The 19,209-nt window shown below is 45.2% G+C and overlaps 1 protein-coding gene across 1 annotated transcript in view; it reads right to left on the bottom strand.

Moving 5' to 3' along the window:
• gucy2ca (guanylate cyclase 2Ca) overlaps nucleotides 1-16,428 on the bottom strand; it is a gene marked incomplete at both ends in the record, with an annotated part of 16,440 nt that extends 12 nt beyond the window's left edge. The window contains 27 exons of the mRNA XM_080523415.1: nucleotides 1-199; nucleotides 622-698; nucleotides 942-1,036; nucleotides 1,167-1,265; nucleotides 1,580-1,754; nucleotides 2,388-2,580; nucleotides 6,716-6,874; nucleotides 7,151-7,242; nucleotides 7,534-7,622; nucleotides 7,943-8,080; nucleotides 9,748-9,880; nucleotides 10,125-10,211; nucleotides 10,526-10,630; nucleotides 11,046-11,117; nucleotides 11,276-11,338; nucleotides 11,673-11,775; nucleotides 11,969-12,050; nucleotides 12,217-12,334; nucleotides 12,452-12,537; nucleotides 13,324-13,480; nucleotides 13,985-14,081; nucleotides 14,331-14,427; nucleotides 14,679-14,797; nucleotides 14,981-15,217; nucleotides 15,589-15,656; nucleotides 15,911-16,023; nucleotides 16,218-16,428. The exon at nucleotides 1-199 is cut by the window's left edge and continues 12 nt beyond it. Coding sequence (XP_080379541.1) covers nucleotides 1-199; nucleotides 622-698; nucleotides 942-1,036; nucleotides 1,167-1,265; nucleotides 1,580-1,754; nucleotides 2,388-2,580; nucleotides 6,716-6,874; nucleotides 7,151-7,242; nucleotides 7,534-7,622; nucleotides 7,943-8,080; nucleotides 9,748-9,880; nucleotides 10,125-10,211; nucleotides 10,526-10,630; nucleotides 11,046-11,117; nucleotides 11,276-11,338; nucleotides 11,673-11,775; nucleotides 11,969-12,050; nucleotides 12,217-12,334; nucleotides 12,452-12,537; nucleotides 13,324-13,480; nucleotides 13,985-14,081; nucleotides 14,331-14,427; nucleotides 14,679-14,797; nucleotides 14,981-15,217; nucleotides 15,589-15,656; nucleotides 15,911-16,023; nucleotides 16,218-16,428 — 3,264 coding nt within the window. The remainder of the gene's footprint in view (nucleotides 200-621; nucleotides 699-941; nucleotides 1,037-1,166; nucleotides 1,266-1,579; nucleotides 1,755-2,387; nucleotides 2,581-6,715; nucleotides 6,875-7,150; nucleotides 7,243-7,533; nucleotides 7,623-7,942; nucleotides 8,081-9,747; nucleotides 9,881-10,124; nucleotides 10,212-10,525; nucleotides 10,631-11,045; nucleotides 11,118-11,275; nucleotides 11,339-11,672; nucleotides 11,776-11,968; nucleotides 12,051-12,216; nucleotides 12,335-12,451; nucleotides 12,538-13,323; nucleotides 13,481-13,984; nucleotides 14,082-14,330; nucleotides 14,428-14,678; nucleotides 14,798-14,980; nucleotides 15,218-15,588; nucleotides 15,657-15,910; nucleotides 16,024-16,217) is intronic.
• Between the last annotated feature and the right edge of the window lie 2,781 nt (nucleotides 16,429-19,209).

The raw sequence follows: 19,209 nt of genomic DNA, 5'->3' as shown, positions 1-19,209 counted from the left end.
GCTGGGCTGCTCTGTGACGGCCAGGCCCAGGTGTAGGTACTCTGGCAGGCCGTCCCCCTGGCTCCCATTGGTCTCCCTCCTCCTCACCCTGGTGGAGAGGGTCTTCCTCATGTCCAGGCCCCCCGTCCCCGGCCCCCGATGCTCCAGGCTGGACACGATCATCTCTGCCAGGTCCTGCTGCAGCCTCTGAAAGTTCTCCCTGCATGTGGAGATGTGATGATGCTTGCAATGGGGGCTTTTTTTAAATAAAATTATTGTACTGCATAAAGATATAATTGGTAGGATTCATCATCATCATTATCATCAGTTTTGGTTGAAAATATTAAACCAGTTATGTTTTTTTGGAGTGGGGCAGTCCCACTCTCGTATTTTTTATTATTGGACAGAGACAGTATAGAGAAAGACAGGAAAGTAAAGAGGAGATGGTAGGTCAGCAGGGCATAAGCCAGATTCGAACCCATGCCGACATGGGCAAATGTGTGTACTGTAGGCTGTGGTGCTAGACTACTGAGCTATTGTTACGGTAAATGTCTCTAAAGCCTCTTTCATGTATGACATGAAGCACATACATGAGATAGATACATAGATATGATTGTGAGGGAATAAATGTGTTTTACTCACGCTGTTGGGGGCGTTGGCAGGTTGTATTGTACACCTGTTACTCCTGTTAACCAGTATGTCATCTCATTGCCTTTACCCTGGAAGACACACACAGACACACGCACACACACGCGCACACACACACACACACACACACACACACACACACACACAGTTTTTATTTAATCAGGATACACATAATCAACTGTATATTGAATTGACCTAAACTCTAAACATGTACTGTCAATCACATAGCTTTAACAATTAGGCATTCTTTCCTATATTTATTAGACATGGTTTATTATAGCATCAGGCTAAACTCACCCTTATCCCACCCTTACCTTCAGGAAAGTCTCTCCTCTCTCCTCATACTCAAACTTGCAGTCTGTCCGCTGGAGGATGTTAATGGTGGACTGGTTGACATGGATTCTCAGTGCTGGAGAGGAAATGTCATCCTCAAGAGCTATAGTACAAACAATAATGTGCATGCGTGCGTGCGTGTGTGTGTTTGTGCGTGCATGCGTGTGTGCGTGTGTGTGTGTGTGTGCATTTATGCAGTCCCTTACGTAAGCCTGTAGACTCCATGCGAGAGGTAGTGTTGACTGTGTCTCCGAAAAGGCAGTAGCGAGGCATTTTGTTTCCCACCACCCCCGCTGCACACGGCCCTACAAACACACAAGAAACTGTAACATCCATCTAGAAACTGTAACATCCATCTAGAAACAGTAACACACATCTAGAAACAGTAACACACATCTAGAAACAGTAACACACATCTAGAATCAGTAGCACACTATCTAGTTTGACTGTAAACTGAAGCATCACATTCTCCTAACATGTCCAACAATTGCAGAGAGGAGTGTGTAGTCAGTAGGTTAATGAAAAGGTATGGCTATACATTAAACAGGGGATACGAGTTATATCTCTAAGCAAACTACAGTACAGTGTGATGGCCCATTGCAGAGTGCTGATTGGCTACCTGAGTTCACCCCGATGCGGATCCACAGGGGGATGCCTGGGAGGTGCTGGAGCTGGAAGGTCCCTACGAAGGCCAGGATGTCCAGAGCCATGTGGGCAATGTCCACGGCGTGCCTGTTACCGTTCCGCCTCGGCAACCCCGAAGCTACCATGTACGCATCACCTATTGTCTCCACCTGACAGAGGAACAAATCATTTGAACACTGTCATTATTTCCTGTTTCTTATCTATCATTCGAGTTAAGATATGAACTATTGTCTGCTCCATTTCATTCCAGGAGAGAGGCATATTCTTTGTTTCTATTATGTTTTTCATATGATGATGTCACTACAGAATGATACACCCTGGGGACAAAACTAAGTTCCCCAGTAGAGAGTCCTGGTACCCCAGGGTGATTCAACCAGATGGACAGCAGGACTGTAGCCCTTTAAGAGGAAACACTAAGGAGAATAAAATAAATGTACAGATCCCACCCTGTCGCTATCCTAAACACATCATGGTTACCTAATACATATCTTGGTTAAATTATACACATCATTGTTACCTTATACACATCATGGTTACCGTACCTTATACACATCATGGTTACCTTATACACATCATGGTTACCTTATACACATCATGGTTACTGTATACACATCATGGTTACTGTATACACATCATGGTTACCTTATACACATCATGGTTACTGTATACACATCATGGTTACTGTATACACATCATGGTTACCTTATACACATCATGGTTACCTTATACACATCATGGTTACTGTATACACATCATGGTTACTGTATACACATCATGGTTACCTTATACACATCATGATGGTCCAGGATGCTGTCAAAGTTCTTGTAGATGTCATTGAGCATATCCACCACCTCCATGGGTGTGCTGTAGCGGCACAGTGTGGTGAAGCCCACGATGTCGCTGAAGTAGACGGTCACCTCCTCAAACAGCTCTGGCTCCACACGGCCCGTCTCCTTCAGGGAGCGCACCACTGGACTGGGGAGGCAACAGGGTGGGGTTATACAGACAGATGGGGTTCTACAGGGACAGATGGGGTTCTACAGAGACAGATGGGGTTCTACAGAGACAGGTGGGGTTCTACAGAGACAGATGGGGTTCTACAGAGACAGATGAGGTTCTACAGAGACAGATGGGGTTCTACAGAGACAGATGGGGTTCTACAGAGACAGGTGAGGTTCTACAGAGACAGATGAGGTTCTACAGAGACAGATGAGGTTCTACAGAGACAGATGGGGTTCTACAGAGACAGATGGGGTTCTACAGAGACAGATGAGGTTCTACAGAGACAGATGAGGTTCTACAGAGACAGATGGGGTTCTACAGAGACAGATGAGGTTCTACAGAGACAGATGAGGTTCTACAGAGACAGATGAGGTTCTACAGAGACAGATGGGGTTCTACAGAGACAGATGGGGTTCTACAGAGACAGATGGGGTTCTACAGAGACAGATGAGGTTCTACAGGGACAGATGGGGTTCTACAGAGACAGATGGGGTTCTACAGAGACAGATGAGGTTCTACAGAGACAGATGAGGTTCTACAGAGACAGATGGGGTTCTACAGAGACAGATGAGGTTCTACAGAGACAGATGGGGTTCTACAGAGACAGATGGGGTTCTACAGAGACAGATGAGGTTCTACAGAGACAGATGAGGTTCTACAGAGACAGATGGGGTTCTACAGAGACAGATGAGGTTCTACAGAGACAGATGGGGTTCTACAGGGACAGATGAGGTTCTACAGAGACAGATGGGGTTCTACAGAGACAGATGGGGTTCTACAGAGACAGATGAGGTTCTACAGAGACAGATGGGGTTCTACAGAGACAGATGAGGTTCTACAGAGACAGATGGGGTTCTACAGAGACAGATGGGGTTCTACAGAGACAGGTGGGGTTCTACAGAGACAGATGAGGTTCTACAGAGACAGATGAGGTTCTACAGAGACAGATGAGGTTCTACAGAGACAGATGAGGTTCTACAGAGACAGATGAGGTTCTACAGAGACAGATGGGGTTCTACAGAGACAGATGGGGTTCTACAGAGACAGATGGGGTTCTACAGAGACAGATGGGGTTCTACAGAGACAGATGGGGTTCTACAGAGACAGATGAGGTTCTACAGAGACAGATGGGGTTCTACAGAGACAGATGGGGTTCTACAGAGACAGATGGGGTTCTACAGAGACAGATGGGGTTCTACAGAGACAGGTGGGGTTCTACAGAGACAGATGAGGTTCTACAGAGACAGATGGGGTTCTACAGGGACAGATGAGGTTCTACAGAGACAGATGAGGTTCTACAGAGACAGATGAGGTTCTACAGAGACAGATGAGGTTCTACAGAGACAGATGAGGTTCTACAGAGACAGGTGGGGTTCTACAGAGACAGATGAGGTTCTACAGAGACAGATGGGGTTCTACAGGGACAGATGGGGTTCTACAGGGACAGATGAGGTTCTACAGAGACAGATGAGGTTCTACAGAGACAGATGAGGTTCTACAGAGACAGATGAGGTTCTACAGAGACAGATGGGGTTCTACAGAGACAGGTGGGGTTCTACAGAGACAGATGGGGTTCTACAGACAGATGAGGTTCTACAGAGACAGATGAGGTTCTACAGAGACAGATGAGGTTCTACAGAGACAGATGGGGTTCTACAGAGACAGATGGGGTTCTACAGAGACAGATGAGGTTCTACAGAGACAGATGGGGTTCTACAGAGACAGATGAGGTTCTACAGAGACAGATGGGGTTCTACAGAGACAGATGGGGTTCTACAGAGACAGATGAGGTTCTACAGAGACAGATGAGGTTCTACAGAGACAGATGGGGTTCTACAGAGACAGATGAGGTTCTACAGAGACAGATGGGGTTCTACAGAGACAGATGGGGTTCTACAGGGACAGATGAGGTTCTACAGAGACAGATGGGGTTCTACAGAGACAGATGAGGTTCTACAGAGACAGATGAGGTTCTACAGAGACAGATGGGGTTCTACAGAGACAGATGGGGTTCTACAGAGACAGATGGGGTTCTACAGAGACAGATGGGGTTCTACAGAGACAGATGGGGTTCTACAGAGACAGATGAGGTTCTACAGAGACAGATGAGGTTCTACAGAGACAGATGGGGTTCTACAGAGACAGATGAGGTTCTACAGAGACAGATGGGGTTCTACAGAGACAGATGGGGTTCTACAGAGACAGATGGGGTTCTACAGAGACAGATGGGGTTCTACAGAGACAGATGGGGTTCTACAGAGACAGATGGGGTTCTACAGAGACAGATGGGGTTCTACAGAGACAGATGAGGTTCTACAGAGACAGATGGGGTTCTACAGAGACAGATGGGGTTCTACAGAGACAGATGAGGTTCTACACAGACAGATGAGGTTCTACAGAGACAGATGGGGTTCTACAGAGACAGATGGGGTTCTACAGAGACAGATGAGGTTCTACAGAGACAGATGGGGTTCTACAGAGACAGATGAGGTTCTACAGAGACAGATGGGGTTCTACAGAGACAGATGAGGTTCTACAGAGACAGATGAGGTTCTACAGAGACAGATGGGGTTCTACAGGGACAGATGGGGTTCTACAGAGACAGATGAGGTTCTACAGAGACAGATGAGGTTCTACAGAGACAGATGGGGTTCTACAGAGACAGATGGGGTTCTACAGAGACAGGTGGGGTTCTACAGAGACAGATGGGGTTCTACAGAGACAGATGAGGTTCTACAGAGACAGATGGGGTTCTACAGAGACAGATGGGGTTCTACAGAGACAGATGAGGTTCTACAGAGACAGATGAGGTTCTACAGAGACAGATGGGGTTCTACAGAGACAGATGAGGTTCTACAGAGACAGATGAGGTTCTACAGAGACAGATGAGGTTCTACAGAGACAGATGGGGTTCTACAGAGACAGATGAGGTTCTACAGAGACAGATGAGGTTCTACAGAGACAGATGGGGTTCTACAGAGACAGATGGGGTTCTACAGAGACAGGTGGGGTTCTACAGAGACAGATGGGGTTCTACAGAGACAGATGAGGTTCTACAGAGACAGATGGGGTTCTACAGAGACAGATGGGGTTCTACAGAGACAGATGAGGTTCTACAGAGACAGATGAGGTTCTACAGAGACAGATGGGGTTCTACAGAGACAGATGAGGTTCTACAGAGACAGATGAGGTTCTACAGAGACAGATGAGGTTCTACAGAGACAGATGGGGTTCTACAGAGACAGATGAGGTTCTACAGAGACAGATGAGGTTCTACAGAGACAGATGAGGTTCTACAGAGACAGGTTGGGTTCTACAGAGACAGATGAGGTTCTACAGAGACAGATGGGGTTCTACAGAGACAGGTGAGGTTCTACAGAGACAGATGGGGTTCTACAGAGACAGATGGGGTTCTACTGAGACAGATGAGGTTCTACAGAGACAGGTGAGGTTCTACAGAGACAGATGAGGTTCTACAGAGACAGATGAGGTTCTACAGAGACAGGTGGGGTTCTACAGAGACAGATGGGGTTCTACAGAGACAGGTGAGGTTCTACAGAGACAGATGAGGTTCTACAGAGACAGATGAGGTTCTACAGAGACAGATGAGGTTCTACAGAGACAGATGGGGTTCTACAGAGACAGATGGGGTTCTACAGAGACAGGTGAGGTTCTACAGAGACAGATGGGGTTCTACAGAGACAGATGAGGTTCTACAGAGACAGATGGGGTTCTACAGAGACAGATGAGGTTCTACAGACAGGTAGGGTTCTACAGACAGGCGGGGTTCTATTTGGCTCACCTATGGGCCAGGGGAGGCTGGTGGAGGTAGAAATCGGAGGACAGGCTCATTGTAATTCATGAGATGGAATGAGGAATGGTAATCAAACACGTGTTTCTAATCGACTCAATGCATTACAATGAGTCCGTCCTCCGATTTCTACTTGTGTTAGAATGGATCAATTAAAACCAAAAAGTGAAATGTTAGCAACTACAGAATTTAAAACCAAAACGTGAATCTTAACGTGAATATTCTTCCCTTGGCTTCCAATAACACGTCATCAGTATTGGAACATTGTCAGTTCGTATCCTGTAAGTAGACCCATACCCAGGCAGCAGCATGAAGTTGAGTCTGTCAGCCCTGTCCCTCTCAGCCTTGTACAGAGACGTCCTTTCCTCCACCAGGTGCTCCAGGTTCCGGGAGTACATCTGCAGCCGGCGGATCAGGTTGTCCATGTAGGTCTCATTGGCCTGGTTGTGCAGGTTACTGGGAGAATGAAATACACACCTTGGAGTTGGAAAACTAGACCTAAAAGGTTTGCTCAGTCATTACAATGTATCACTCATGCTGATTAAAATGATACCCTGTGGCTTGTGGTTTGGATTCACATGTACTGTGAATGAACAAACATGCACACACACGCGCACACACACACGCACACATGCACATGCACGTGCACGCGCACGCGCACACGCACACGCACACACACACACACACACACACACACACACACACACACACACACACACCTACTGAGCTTACCTGAATATCTTACCAAGAGATCCCTCTATCTTCTTAAAGTCTGGTCTCCTCTCTGGGTCCTCATCCCAGCAGCTTTTTATCAGCATATACAACTGCAGGAGGCCCACACACACACACACACACACACACACACACACACACACACACACGCGGACGCGCACGTGCGCACACACACACACACACAAACACACACACGCGGACGCGCACGTGCGCACACACACACACACACACACACACACACACACACACACATACACCATGGATAAAAGTATTTCACATTATATCTAAGCACACTCAAAGTGAGTAATAAAGAATACAGCGTAGACACAGGAAAGTATAATCTAATCACAAACAGATATTCACATGTATGGAATGCTGTGTACCTCTGCCTCACTCTCCACTGACGCCTCAAAGTTCATGTCAGGCCTGAAGAAGCCGATGCCGGTTGGATACTGCACACTGTACAGCTTTTCTATAGGAGAGAGAAAAGAGACACTCAAGCAACCAGTTGTTGTATTGACAATAACTGTTTGAAGTTGTACTTGGGAGTAAATTACTTTACTCTTAACCCGTCCTCTATTCTTCAGTGTTTTTATTCAAATTATTAATCTACATAGTGACCAACAGGGGGTGCTCTTTGAAGTATATAAAACATAACGATATAAAAATTTTATAAAAACCCCAACAACATTGACATGTCATTCCTTGAATATTACACCCTAACTAAGAATGATTTAAATGTTACATTCTAACTCAGTATTAACTCAAATCAGCAGACAGTTGTGACTGTACCTGCGATGTCAGAGCAGGCCTCGGTGTAGAAGGGGACCTGTCTCAGCACAATCTCATGAGAGATGATGCCGAAGCTGTAGATGTCACCTTTCTGGGAGGTCCCCTGCTTACGGAGATGCTCTGGGGCCGTCCACAAGTCTGACATAATAATAATAATAATAATTCATTAAATTTATATAGCGCTTTTCCGAGGCTCAAAGACACTGACAATATAGGAGATACGGAAAACACAAAAACAACAAGCAACATGGGCACATGGAACACAGAATCAGCGAACGGGGAGAGGGGGGGGGGGGTGGTAGGGGGGGGGTGGTAGGGGGGGGGGGGGAGGTGGTTAGGGGTAGGGGAGGCTGTATGCATATCAGGGGGGTGGGAGGGTTAGGGGAAATGGGTAGGGGTAGGGGAGGTTGTATGCGTGTCCAGGGGGGGGGGGGCGGGGGGGCCGGGATGGGGGAGATGGCTAGGGGTAGGGGAGGCTGTAGGCATGGGAGAACAGGTAGGTTTTGAGGTGGGATTTAAAAGTGAGGAGTGAGGGTGAGTCTCTGAGTGGTTGAGGGAGAGAGTTCCAGAGGCGGGGTGCAGCTCGTGAAAAGGCACGGTGACCGAAGCCTTTGAGTTTTGAGGGTGGGACAGTGAGGGGAACAATGGATGAGGATCGGAGGGTACGGGTAGGGCGAAGAGAAGAAGGTATGGTGGGGGAGAAGGAGGTCAGTCAGGTAAGGGGGGGCCAGGCTATGGAGGGCTTTGTATGTGAGGATGAGGATTTTGAATTGTATACGTTCTTTGATTGGGAGCCAGTGGAGAGAGTGGAGGACAGTAGTGATGTGGTCACGGGAGCGGGTGTTTGAGAGGAGGCGTGCAGCAGAGTTTTGGACCATCTGGAGTCTATGGAGGGAGCGGGAGGTGATGCCGGTGAGTAGGGAGTTGCAGTAGTCAAGGCGGGAGGAGATGAAGGCGTGGATGAGGGATTCAGCAGCGGGGGGGGGAGAGGCAGTGTCTGATTTTTGCAATGTTTCGGAGGTGGAAGTAGGATGTCTTGACAATAGAACTGACATGGGGATCGAATGAGAGGGGAGGGACCAGATTGAGGAATAACAGAGGGACCACTGAGGAAATCCTGTACATATTGTGCTTGTGACCTGTGACCTGACAACATGAGCCAATGTTATAGTCTAAAATGTATCCTGAGAAAATACTGCCAATCAGTTATTGTGATTTTGAGATCACTAGCTCATTGCAGTTCCTGACCGTGTGACCTGATGAGGAAAAATGAAGTTGCAACCTATAATGTAGCTTGCTTCTATCCTGTAACCATTTACCAGGACTGGCGGCCCCACTACCATACAACACTGAGCCAGCCAGCCAGCTGCGAAAAACAGCAAATGTTCCCCATTTCAGAGCTCCATACTCAAGGAAAATAACTAACGCTCAGACTTAAATGGTAAATGGACTGACTTATATAGCACCTTATTCCAAAGTGCTTTACAATGGCCGCTCATTCACCCATACAGTACATTCACACACCAATCGCGGCAAGCTACCGTGCGAGGCACCGGCCTGCTCATTGGGAGCAATTTTGGGGTTCAGTGTCTTGCCCAAGGACACCTCGACATGTGGCCAGCCGGAGGTCAAACCAACGATCTGCCGACCTTGCGATCATTAGACGCCGGCTCTACCTCCTGCACCACAACCCCCTCAGCCTTGAATGTTTCATTAACCAAAGATAAAGAAAACTAAAATGTATTCGATATGCTAATGGTAGGATACAAAGACAATTATATGACAAGAGAGAAAGCATAAGTGACCTTTGGTAGGGATGAGGATGGTATTGCAGCCGAAGTCTGTGATTTTAACTACCATACGGTTGTCTACCACACAGTTAGTTGACTTCAGGCGCCCGTGGACATCGATGTCGCTGGAGTGGAGGTAGGACATGCCCTGAAACACATAATAGTACAGTGACATTTGTTTCCTTCCTACAATCAGGCAAAAGCATAGTCCAAGCAGCCATGGCTAGACTACACATACAGGTATGATGGTAGTGGTAACTTATATGCAAACATGTGTGTGTGTGTATGTGTGTGTGTGTGTGTGTGTATGTGAATCCTCCTACTGTACACACATAGCCAGACTTCTAATACATAAACACACTTCCGTACACACTGTAAACACTAGCGCATACCTTAGCTATGTCATACATCACAGATATCTTGAACTCCAGGTCCATGAATGTCTCCTCAGGATATGAGATCTTGTCATTAAGAACATGCTGTCAATGGCATAAAAGAGAGACACATTTACTGTAGTTTACTGCAGGTCATTTCATGCTTTTGTGTCTTTGTTATGTTTGTGCCTGTGGACCGTATTGAAAAATATTTCACTGCACATTGTAAATGTAACTGCCCCCTAATCGTTTGTGTCCCTTTAATAATTGTGTCATGAAAACTACAAACGTATACATGTCAATGGCTTATCGAATGGACAATAAACATACTGTATGTGGGTTGAAACAAGGCCGCTGGTTCCCATCATAAACATGTTCAGGCCCTGCCCCTACCACCTTCCTCCACCAGGCCAGCTTACCCTCAGGGAGCCCCTCTCGCAGAGCTCAAACACTCCAAACACGCCATACTCAAACTTCACCGTCCCATAGAACTTGGTCAGATTGTAGTAGTCAATACGCAGGAGCTGATAGAGACAGAGGGAGGATACAATGACATCCTATTGTAGCGTTGTTGTCGTTCTCATGATCATTCACACACTCTCCTTTTATCACCTGGTTGTACGGTCAAGGAAATTGGGCTGCTTATCTCTCTGATTGACAGGGAGATAAGAGACTCCTCTATGTGGCCCCAAAGCCACAAACCACAACAATGAACATACAAACCTTCACTTGTTCAAACCCCATTGAGATAAGCAAATTGGTTTGTTCACGAGTTCAGGTCACATAGAAACTGAACGGCACTAGATCAGAGAGATGTATAGATGGATACTACAAACACATCATATATTATGGCCAGTGGTCGTTTCACAGGACAGTGGGTAGATAAGGAGGAACCCTGATGAAAGAGGAAGAGGAAGTGACATCAATACAGAGCCTTACGGTGTTGAGCTCGATCCTCTGCACCTCACTGAAGTTTCCGTCTGTGTGTTGCAGTTCCTTCAGGATCACAGGCTGAAAGGACACACACACACACACACACACACACACACACACACACACACACACACACACCACACAACCACACATTTAAAAACTGACCTAAAATGACTTTGTGTGACATTGTACTATTTGAATAATTCTATGAACCAAAGCAGGAAATGTCATGGCACCTTTTTGTCATAGCGACCCCGGTGGATATGGTAAGTGCTGTCCTTCCTCTTGTCTTCATCAATCTGTTGCACATAAAGAAAAGGGGATTCAACAAGTTGGACAAACTAGTACTATCCATTACAACACGCGTGAATCCACCCAAGACCAACTGAATACATTAATTTATAAAGTGCTTTTCTAGGACCCTAAGAGGCTTCACGATAATATCATTAGGTGCCCAAGCTAGTAGAGATAAACTGAGTTGTGAAAATGACAAATTCAAACAATATCAATCAATACCAAATAAGCCTGACCATGACGAAACAAACCTGCAGGCAGATGAGGCAGATAAAGACGATGATAAACCATGATAAGAAATTGACTGACAGAACTGCAAAGACCATTGATGGAGCTCACCTTCAAAGAGACCAAGGTTAACTCTTTCCCGTCCAGTGGGCCTATCAGGTCTGGGCTAATGTGGGACCACCTCTTGCGGTTCCGGCGTTCCTTCCTGTTCTGTCTATTGACCAATCAGAGGTGAGTAAGATATGGGCCCAGCTCATATATTTATCTTTCCTTGTTCTCTTCCTCTACGTTATCACTCATAGATTCCACAACTCTTGTTATATCAGATCAGTAAACAGGGCCATGCTGTCAGGAAACTGATGTTAGACAGTTAACCAGTTGGCACACAGTGAGTTGTGTGTCTTTACCTATAGAAGATCAATGCGGTGGCAGTCACCACCGCAACACTGACACTCAGGACGATCACGATGATGTCATGCGACTCGAGGTCTTGAAATACACACACACACACACACACACACACACACACACAAAACATAAAAGATAAGTATCACAATCAATTGTCTCCTAACAAAAACATTACTCATGCACTTAATAGACCGTGTGTGTGTGTGTGTGTGTGTGTGTGTGTGTTTTCTGTCTGTGTGTTATTTACCTGTGGGCATGACCGGTTTGTCGTCTGGCAGAATAGAACCATCCCAGTGCAGAGAAGGGTTGTTGTCCACCAATGTGCTTTTATTTAGTGCTGTGTCAAACACAAACAGTGTTTTGTACTGTTGAAGAAGTTTAGCAAACAACAAGTTACTCACTGATCATTGAAAATGTTAGTAATGTTTAAGCATCCTGGGGAGAGAGTGACTGTTCTCACATTTACATCAGACTAAGCTCACCTCATTGTCACTGGAGGAGGTGTAGATCACTGAGAAGTTCACATCCCTGTCACCGTTCTCATCCAGTACATAGTGTCCTCCCATCCCTGAGCATAGACACACACAAAAATACCTTTACGTCGAGGGAGGCTGGTGGAGGAAGAAATCGGAGCACGGGCTCATTGTAATGCATGGAGCGGAATGAGGATACCATTTTTATATCAAATGTTTTGAGGAACAAAGGTGGTTTGATATCATTCCACAATCCGTTCCATGTATTACAATGAGCCTGCCCTCCGATGTATACCTCTGCACCTATCCAGGACAAGAATGTTGATTATCTAAATGTACAACCAATTGCACTACCATGACCAATAATCAATACAAATACAGAAAATAGAGTATGCTTAAATGTCAGAGGGAAAATTATTTGTTTGGAAATGTTATCTAACACTACAGGGGAGGCTGAGGAAGTGCCAAAGTAGATATTGGGCTGAATAAAAGGCCAAAAACTGAAATATAGTGTAATAGTATAGTATAATGGAAGTCTTTATTGTGGGAAGAAATCACGACTGAAAAGGTTTCAGACATGTATACTTTTTCTTCTTGCTTTGCAGAAGTATGACAAAAATTAATGAAGGGCCCTTCTGGATTGTGTTCCCTTTGGACTGGAGTCAAGGCCCAATTGCTCAATTGCTCATGGAGGTAGCTTTGTCAAATCCAAATAGTCGTCTATCATCATTGCCTGACTTAAAAGAGTGACATTTTTACACAGACTCGTCTATAGTGGTAATTTAGGTCATAGAAAGAAGGTAAATGTCTGTTCCTATAATTGCTCTACGGTAGCTATAGCTAGAAAGATAGTTAGGTTAACAATCTTTCAGTTATCGTACCTTCAAAGTTGATGCTCCTGAAAGGGTTTTTATTGGGAGTATTAGTGGTGGGGGGAACAGTCACGCTTGTGTTCCGCTCACTAATCAACATCTCCCTCAGAACCTTGCCGAAGAGCAAAACACCATCATGGTACCCTGCCACATAGTCATTTGTCTCCTGGACGGGAGGAGGGAGGGAGAGAGAGAGAGAGAGAGAGAGAGGGGGGGGGGGACAGAGAGAGAGCAGACACATTGGAAAACACTAGAATAACAGTGCTATCTATGTCAAATATATAATAATGAGAGTAAGAAAAAAAGAAAATTAGGGGACTACAGACTCTGTGACAGTCCACAAGACATTATAGAATAAGTTGAATGTTTGAATTTCCACAGTAGATTACAACTTTGTAGATTACAACTCAGTGGCTCCAAATATGAAAACAGATGGCAAACGCTGATGTGGACAGTGTGACACTCTGTAAGACAAAATGGCAGACTGAGGAGGCCAATGCCAATGGTACCCGGTCCAAGCATAGATTTTTGTTCATGATGACTGATCACTTATCACTGTTCACTTACTTTAGACAAATGTACTTGTTGTAAGCCGCTTTGGATAAAAGCTTCTGTTAAATGTCAAAAATGTAAAGGAGGACACAAGATAGCAGCAGCTATCGGGTCTCACCGTGTTGTTGGATTCTGAACAATTGCAGTTCCTCTTTGGCATGTTGAGCACCAGGACATTGTCCATCTCTGGAATGGCTGTGGTGTTTGAGTAATACCTATGACTGGGGAGAAAAATGTTACACGGTTTAAATCACAGTCCACCCAAGTGATTCATTGCTGATATTGTGTGTATTGTAAGTTGCCAATAAATACATTAATAAATAAAGCATATTACAATTGGGGACCAGCAAGGTCAATGCATATCCATACATCTATCTACTATCTAAGATTACGTAATAGAATACAAGCCTAACCAACAAAAGGGAGTGGATCAAATGTGGATAGGATACCAAAACCAGCCTCACTTGTAAAGGTCGATTAGGAAAAAGACGATGTCCTTGTGAACCACCGTCTCATTCTTTATACCGATGATGTCATCTGGGGTTCCACAGATAATGTATACTGCAAAATAACAAGGTCAAGAATGAAATAGTGGAGACACTATTAAGGCAAACTTTATCTAAACTAAACTGCCATCTGTTTTTTGGGAAAGTCTTTTACGAAAATGAGACCCTAGCTTACGTCGGCGGGGGGCAGCCGATCTGAATGTAGTTTTTCATAATATGGGACCTTTAAGGTTCTATTGGTTTACCTCTAATTCTGGGTGGGTCAAATGTTTGACACATTGTATGAGACTATAGAAGGGGACATACTGTTGCTGTGTCTTTGGTCGGTCTTGAGTGCGTCCATGAGCTCCCTTCTAGTGCGCAGCATCTCTCTGTTAATGGACATAGCAAACAGGGAAGAGGATGCCTCCAGAGCATTGATGTACCTATGACAGCATTACACATTAATTGATATAACAGTGTACAAATAACTTCTGCTTGTGGCCTACATGGTTGTGTTAAAGCAGACAACATATGCAAATAACAGAGGGCATAACAGAGGGATATGCAAATAAAAGAGACCGTGGTCTCAATAGGACTCGCTGCTAAAATAAAAGGTTCTCTCTCACCAGAAGCAGTCTTCAAAGTTAGTCCTTTGAGAATTTGAGTCCTTGTACACATACGCCCTCTGCCACTGTGTCTTGATAGGGCTAGGGCTGGAGGTGTGACTAAAAAAGTGAGTGAAGAAGCTGGAGATCTTTCTTGCCGGGGGCAGAAGGCGGGTCAGGTTGGCTTTGTAGTCACATGACAGCCCGAAGCTCCCGGCTGAGATGATGGGGATGCTCAGGGTCAGGCCAACCAGTTCACTGAGTGAGCACACACACGCGCACACACACACACACACACACACACACACACACATGAGGTTGTGCACTCTGGATGGCCTCTACCTGTCACTCTCAGTGCTGGAGAGGAAATGCTATTCTCAAGAACTACAGCAGAAACGTGTGTGTGTGTGTGTGTGTGTGTGTGTGTGTGTGTGTGTGTGTGTGTGTGTGTGTGTGTGTGTGTGTGTGTGTGTGTGTGTGTGCGTGTGTGTGTGTGCGTATGTGTGTGTGTGTGTGTGTGTGTGTGTGTGTGTGTGTGTGTGTGTGTGTGTGTGTGTGTGTGTGTGTGTGTGTGTGTGTGTGTGTGCGTTTGTGTGTGTGCATGCGTGTGTGCATGTGGTCATACTTACTCCACCATTTGGTGAGTGGCATACGTACAAGAGGGTCCTAGCATGGCACATCCCACCTCACCTATACTCTGGAAATAGAACCGTGTATTATTGTAGGTTGTTGCTGAGATACATTGACTGACCTCACAGGAAGCAACTGAAACAGTTTGTTTGAGCCTCCCAGGTGTGCCAGGCGGGCAGCACAGAGCATTTTGGCACAGAGCATTTTGGAGCTATTCCATTGGTTTCATTGTGCAGAGGCAAACACAATCAAGCACAGCAACAGTAAGCATTTGAACATTATTTCAAATACTATTTGAGCCGAGGTCCGTTCTGAACTCACATGGAGGCGCTTGAGTATCTCCACTCCTTCACAGGTGGAGCTCGCACAGCCTGTCCGTCTGTACAAACTGGTGTTGAACCCCCGGAAGTTGGCCGTCAATGTAACGTTTAGATCTTCGGCAAGAGAAACAGCCAGGAGAATGCTTTATGAACATGGTATCTATCTGTGATTTAATACTTTTTCTCAGTAATATTTGATACAACGGCAAATAATAACAATAGTAACAATAACAATAAAAACGTGTGGTCATATCATGTATACTCCTATCAACAAATTGTGCACACACACACATACTGTATATCTCTACCTTCATCAATGTTCAGTTGTTTGTCTTTTTCAATTGCCCTCAGTACTGCATCCTTAACAGACTGTATGTTCCATAGTGAGTTGTTGTCCTCCAACAGAGCAACATTGATAGTGTACTTAGGTTTGTTTTTCCAGCATTCGTCCAGCATTGCACTTGTAACAACTGCCACGAGTAAGGCTCTGACGCACACAAAACCATGTGCTGTAAACATCTTGCTAGTCAGACAGTCTTCCTGTAATCCTTATAGAATGTCTGTTTTCTGAATCAAATGGTGGAGATTACATTGTGGGAGGTACAAAGCCTTGTTAACCTCCAAGGGACCCCCTTTGGAGCTGAAGCCCACTCCAAATCAGTACGGTAATAGTTGGAAAATTACCAAAGAAAAAAGATCAACGTTCTGTTCCACTGTTTACCTTAAGTCCAAGAAAGGTCAAGACTGAAAAAGAAAAACATTACAACTTAGTTGTAAACTCCCTCAGGTAAGAGTCCAACCAGAGTTGAGGTAAATCATGAAAACAACTGATTTGGGATCCCAGTTCCACTGACCTCTCCTTCAATTGAAGTACCGGTAAAACAGCAACAGTCCCTTCAATTATGTCACAAAAAGTAGAGTAGAGTCTAAATCTGTGGTCCTGTTGAAAGCAGCACATGTACCTGTGTATCTACCTGTGCTTCTTTCTAGGATGTGGCTGAGAGCTCCTGCCCACTACCCTGTTTCATACGTTAATGAACAACCATCAAGTGACAGATTGTGAGCATAGAGGGGAACTAACTAACTGACCCCTACATTACATCCACCTAGACTGACATATCTCTCTACACAATGCATTGGCATAACTAACCAAGATTACAAACAAACGATTTGTTTACTCAGTCAACATGATGTGGGATAAACTCAGGATCCCCTTTTCATAGAAACATGTTGATCAGCTGAAAGACACATAAGTTCACCATCAGTATGTTAGTGTTTCTTGTTTAGTACTTATTTATTTATGTCTCACTGCATCATCACATCTGCAACAATAGACATTGACTGCTCACACAGGTAAGGTTAATAATACAATCATTGCCAATAGAGGGAATATAGAGGTAATTAAAGGGAATATGAGACACTATTGTGTCTGTTTAGAATTGAGGGAGACAAGAAAACCCCGCAAATGAAAACAAACCCAAAGGAATGTTGACCTGTTCATAGGAAGGCATGTGGAAATCAAACAGATAGATATGGCATGTCATTGTGAACATGGGGACAAGCAATGAAGTGGAAACAATCAATGGAACTCACATCAGAATCAGCAGTATAGCTAACACATTCTAGAATGTCCCAGAGTCCCAGAGACAGTAGAGGAGAGACCTGTGGCTCACACCGTGAGAGGGGCGAAGGTCACAATAGGCCATAAAGTGAACGCTTTGTGTGTTGCTGATAAATGAGTCTGTTATAAAAGCAGGTCGAATGTAAGCTAATAAAACTGTTTGCCATACCCTCATAAACAGTCTTACAACATTTTGTGAAATATACTCATTTTAGACAGTTCTGTACCAGAACAAACATCCTGAACACTAATAGTGTCTCCATCTTCTTCTATGAGACAGCAACCTGTTACCATCCTTGTGTTTACTCTGTACTCTCATAATGTAGAATTCTCCGGAAAGAGAGCCTAGTTATTGGAACCTGAGCTACCTGGCTACCGAGCACCTGGGTTATAAAGACATAGATAAACATCACAAAATGTGTCTCTGACTACAAAAACTGGGTTGGTTGGTTCTGGAAACCGAGTCATCCTGACACATTAATACACAGGAAAAGCTGGGAGGGCTTCCGTCTTTAAACACCCTGGCTGATTAGCAGATAGTGGTAATAATGTGTTTGAGGCACAGGGGATTGTTTTTATTGCGTCCTTAAAGCTCTCTGATTGCATTGAGCAATGTTGTGTTGAGTGTTGTGACGTGTGCACATGCCTGTTAAATGTGGTGTTATTGCAGCTGTCAGGAATATGGGCTAACTGAATGCTTTTCAATTAAATGCCAACCCACAGACATGCACACACCACACCATAGCACACCACACCTCACCCCACCCCACCCCACCCCACCTCACACACACACACACACTCACACACGCTACATAGACATGTAATCACATGTAATTCTTCCTCCGGCAGCTGAGGAAATTCAGGCTGCCGAGGTCCATGATGGTCCAGTTCTACACGGCCATCATAGAGTCCATCCTCACCCACTCCATCATCACCTGGTTCCCTGCTGCAATGGCCAAGGACAAGGCCAAGTTGCAGAGGGTTATACGTGCAGCTGAGAGGGTGATCGGCTGTCCCTTGCCCTCCCTCAACTCCCTGCACGACACCAGGGCTCTGAGGAGGGCAAGGAAGATCATGGCCGACCCCTCCCACCCCGGCCACAGCCTCCTCACCCTGCTTCCCTCTGGGAGAAGGTTGCGGCTGCCTAAAACAGTAAAGGCCCGCCACAGGCTCAGTTTTTTCCCCTCAGCCGCCAGGCTGCTAAATGACTCTGGCTTCCCCCTCCCCCCCGCCCCCAAGTCTGCCCAGGACTGAATATGCACTGGACCTCTGATAAACTCTGCACTGCACTTTATATATATATATCACTATCCAATGCATGCAAGTCTGTCCTGTGTTGTCCTGTTTTTGCATTTGCATTTGTATTTGGTTTTGTTCATGTATACATGTGAAAAAAGAATAAATGCACCTACTGTAATGCCAAAACAAATTCCTATATGTGTCAAGCATAATGGCAATAAACGTTATCTGAATCTGAATCTGAATCAGGTAAATCACAAAATGTTTATGACCTCAGAAGTTTCCACATCACACCCATGATTACCATTATCCACATGAAAGAACAACCCTCCTTTAGTGACTAATACAGACGCTTCACTAACAGAACTCTGGCTACATTAAAACCATGAGCAGTAAACGCCGACATTGTCCTACAGTATTTCCTTCTTGCAAAAGGGTCT

Source organism: Nansenia antarctica, assembly GCF_963989245.1.
Source record: "Nansenia antarctica genome assembly, chromosome: 2".
NCBI classification, from domain to species: Eukaryota; Metazoa; Chordata; class Actinopteri; order Argentiniformes; family Microstomatidae; genus Nansenia; species Nansenia antarctica.
This window is presented reverse-complemented; position numbering and strand designations above follow the sequence as displayed.